The following is a 2,483-nucleotide window of genomic DNA, read 5'->3' as shown; positions in this document are numbered from 1 at the left end:
GCGCGCGCGTGTGTGTGTGTGCGTGCGCGCGCGTGTGTGTGTGTATGCGTGCGCGCACGCGTGTGCGTGTGTGTGCGTGCGCGCGCGTGTGTGTGTGTGCGTGCGCGCGCGTGTGTGTGTGCGCGCACCTGTGTGTGTGCTCGTTGTGTGTGTGTGCGTGCGCGCGCGTGTGTGTGTGCGCGCGTGCGGTGTGTGTGTGCGTGCGTGTGTGCGCGTCATGTAGTGTAGAATTCATCAGCATATCAATGAATATGTACGGATCCACTATCAACACTAACTATCAACCTTAAGAAACAAATGCTCGGATTTCGCACATTTGCTTATACTGGATGCCATCACAATCCCTCGCGCCGACGATGTAAACAAAGATAAACTTGCATTCCTCTCCAGACGAATGTTTGCAAATATAAGAGGTAGTCGCTGAATTTGTTTCGTGGCTTAGTTGATAATTGCGCCAAGCTACCTTGCACAGGCGAAAGTTGCCGGTGAATTTGAGTTCCGTGGCCGAGTGATCGCATTCTTCGGGAACGTGAATCTGTAACAAGTACAATCTCAAGATTATCCATCTTACGTGGATGCTCGCAAAGCGATTATTACATTCATTTCAAACGCACGCACGCACACACGCACACACGCCCTCCCCCCCAACACACGCACACAGCGCCCCTCCCCCACACCGCACACACGCCCCCCCCACACCACACACGCACCACGCACACACGACCCCCCCCCCCCCACACTAGCACACCACGCAACGACACACGCACGCACACGCACGCGCACGCGCACCCGCACGTGCCACGCACACGGCGCACGCGCACGCTCCCACGCACGCGCGCACACACACACACACACCACACACACACACACACCACACACACACACACACACACACACACACACACACACACACACACACACTTGCGCATGAACCATACCCGCTAGCAGATTTCACACTAAATATTGCTACACACTATAGTGTCACTACCGTGCTGCACTGGCGGTCGCCCGAGCAGAAATGTATATAAAGGAGGTGTACAACAGCAAGCTACCGCAATTGTTCACCGTTGCACTATTTCGTCTCTAGAAAAGGCCTTTTTTGGCATTTTTTTTCGCCGAAATTCGGCACTAGAGTGCAATAATTTGCATTATGCACGCAAGTTAGATGCCTCGTGGACAAGTTAGATGCCCGTCTAGAAAGCATTAGAAGTAAAATTATTCGTGTTGTGTAATTGTGCCATTCCAGCTAGTGGCGTAGCCATGGTCGCCGGTCGGCCATTTCTGTGTATGAAACGGGATCCGACTACTCTGTAGAAATCTGCATCATAGAGCTGGCAAAAGTTTCGAGCGGAGCATAGAGCACGAATCTGTAGTTATTTAACATGAATAAAGTGTATGTTTTGTAAGCCCAGTAACAGTGTGAGTATTTTTAATTAATTTCTGTTCGATGCTTATTCAGGCCTGCAGCCTATGGACGCCCTCTACTGTTGTTCAACACCTAAAGCGGTACCTACTGCCATGTTTTTGCTGACTCTAGAAGCGCGCGTGGAGGGAGTGCAGCCGATCGCCCGTGTCGCTATCTCGATACGAATAGATCCCCACGCTGTCTCCGTTGCCAACCTCAGCATGTATCTGCAATAACATCGTAAAATCAGCAGCCGTTCAATTTTCTATCCGAATTTTCGGTATCGCTTCCGAGAAATCGTTCGAGATCGAGTTACTCACATGTAATCCATGCTGTGCGACTTGCTCAGTGAATCCGGTTCCGGTATTATCGTACACGTGTCGAGTTTGCCATCGGTTAGAGCGGAAGGGTTAAAGCCGTGATCGGTCATGTTAAAGTAAGAGGAAGGTGTGATCGATATGCTTTCGAGTTCAACTGCAAAGCAGGAAATTATAACGAAAATAAGGCATAATAAATCAGACTGGAAAATAAGGCATAATAAATTATCAACGCATAAACATGAAATGTTATCTTAGCGTACGATGAAGTCGAACAGAAGTTAAAGATGTGGTGGAAATTTTGTGGGCGCAATCCTGTATAGGATATTACCAACACCATAGACGTACGCGCAATTACCTCCGAGGCATTCCACGTCACTAAGCTGTAGAATTCCATAGCTAGGCTCCGACACATCGCCAAAGTAGAGTTTCGTTATGGGAAGTGTTCGTTTGCTGCTTACGGTGACGAAATCCGATGAACTATTATGTGTGATGCAGTTACAAGTTTTCGACTTGCAAAGGTTCTTCCAGTTCACCTCCGCGTACGCTGGTTCATTGCTTTGCAGGCTTATAGCAGAATAAGTAGTGCTATTGTCCTAAATAAAAGAAAACGTTACGAAATGCTGAAAATGATACGAATAATTTTGGTCATTTATTTTATCTATGACAAACGAAAAAAGTAAAATTTCGAAACGATATTTAAAACTACATTATTATGTTACACTATACTGTACTATGCTATGATATGCTATGCTATGCTA

The 2,483-nt window shown here is 47.6% G+C and overlaps 1 protein-coding gene across 1 annotated transcript; it reads right to left on the bottom strand.

The window, feature by feature from the left end:
• Positions 1-1,481: 1,481 nt before the first annotated feature.
• Positions 1,482-2,191, bottom strand: LOC106812485. The gene is made up of 3 exons (XM_014816373.1): positions 2,071-2,191; positions 1,726-1,879; positions 1,482-1,632 (listed from the first exon to the last, which is right to left on the bottom strand). The coding sequence occupies exons 1-3, from the start codon at positions 2,135-2,137 to the stop codon at positions 1,482-1,484; spliced, it is 372 nt and encodes a 123-aa protein (XP_014671859.1). The 5' UTR covers positions 2,138-2,191.
• Between the last annotated feature and the right edge of the window lie 292 nt (positions 2,192-2,483).

The sequence above is a fragment of the Priapulus caudatus genome, unplaced genomic scaffold (assembly GCF_000485595.1).
Source record: "Priapulus caudatus unplaced genomic scaffold, Priapulus_caudatus-5.0.1 Scaffold21, whole genome shotgun sequence".
In the NCBI taxonomy this organism is placed as follows: domain Eukaryota; kingdom Metazoa; phylum Priapulida; class Priapulimorpha; order Priapulimorphida; family Priapulidae; genus Priapulus; species Priapulus caudatus.
Note: the sequence above shows the minus strand (reverse complement) of the source record. Positions and strands in the feature narration are given on the sequence as shown.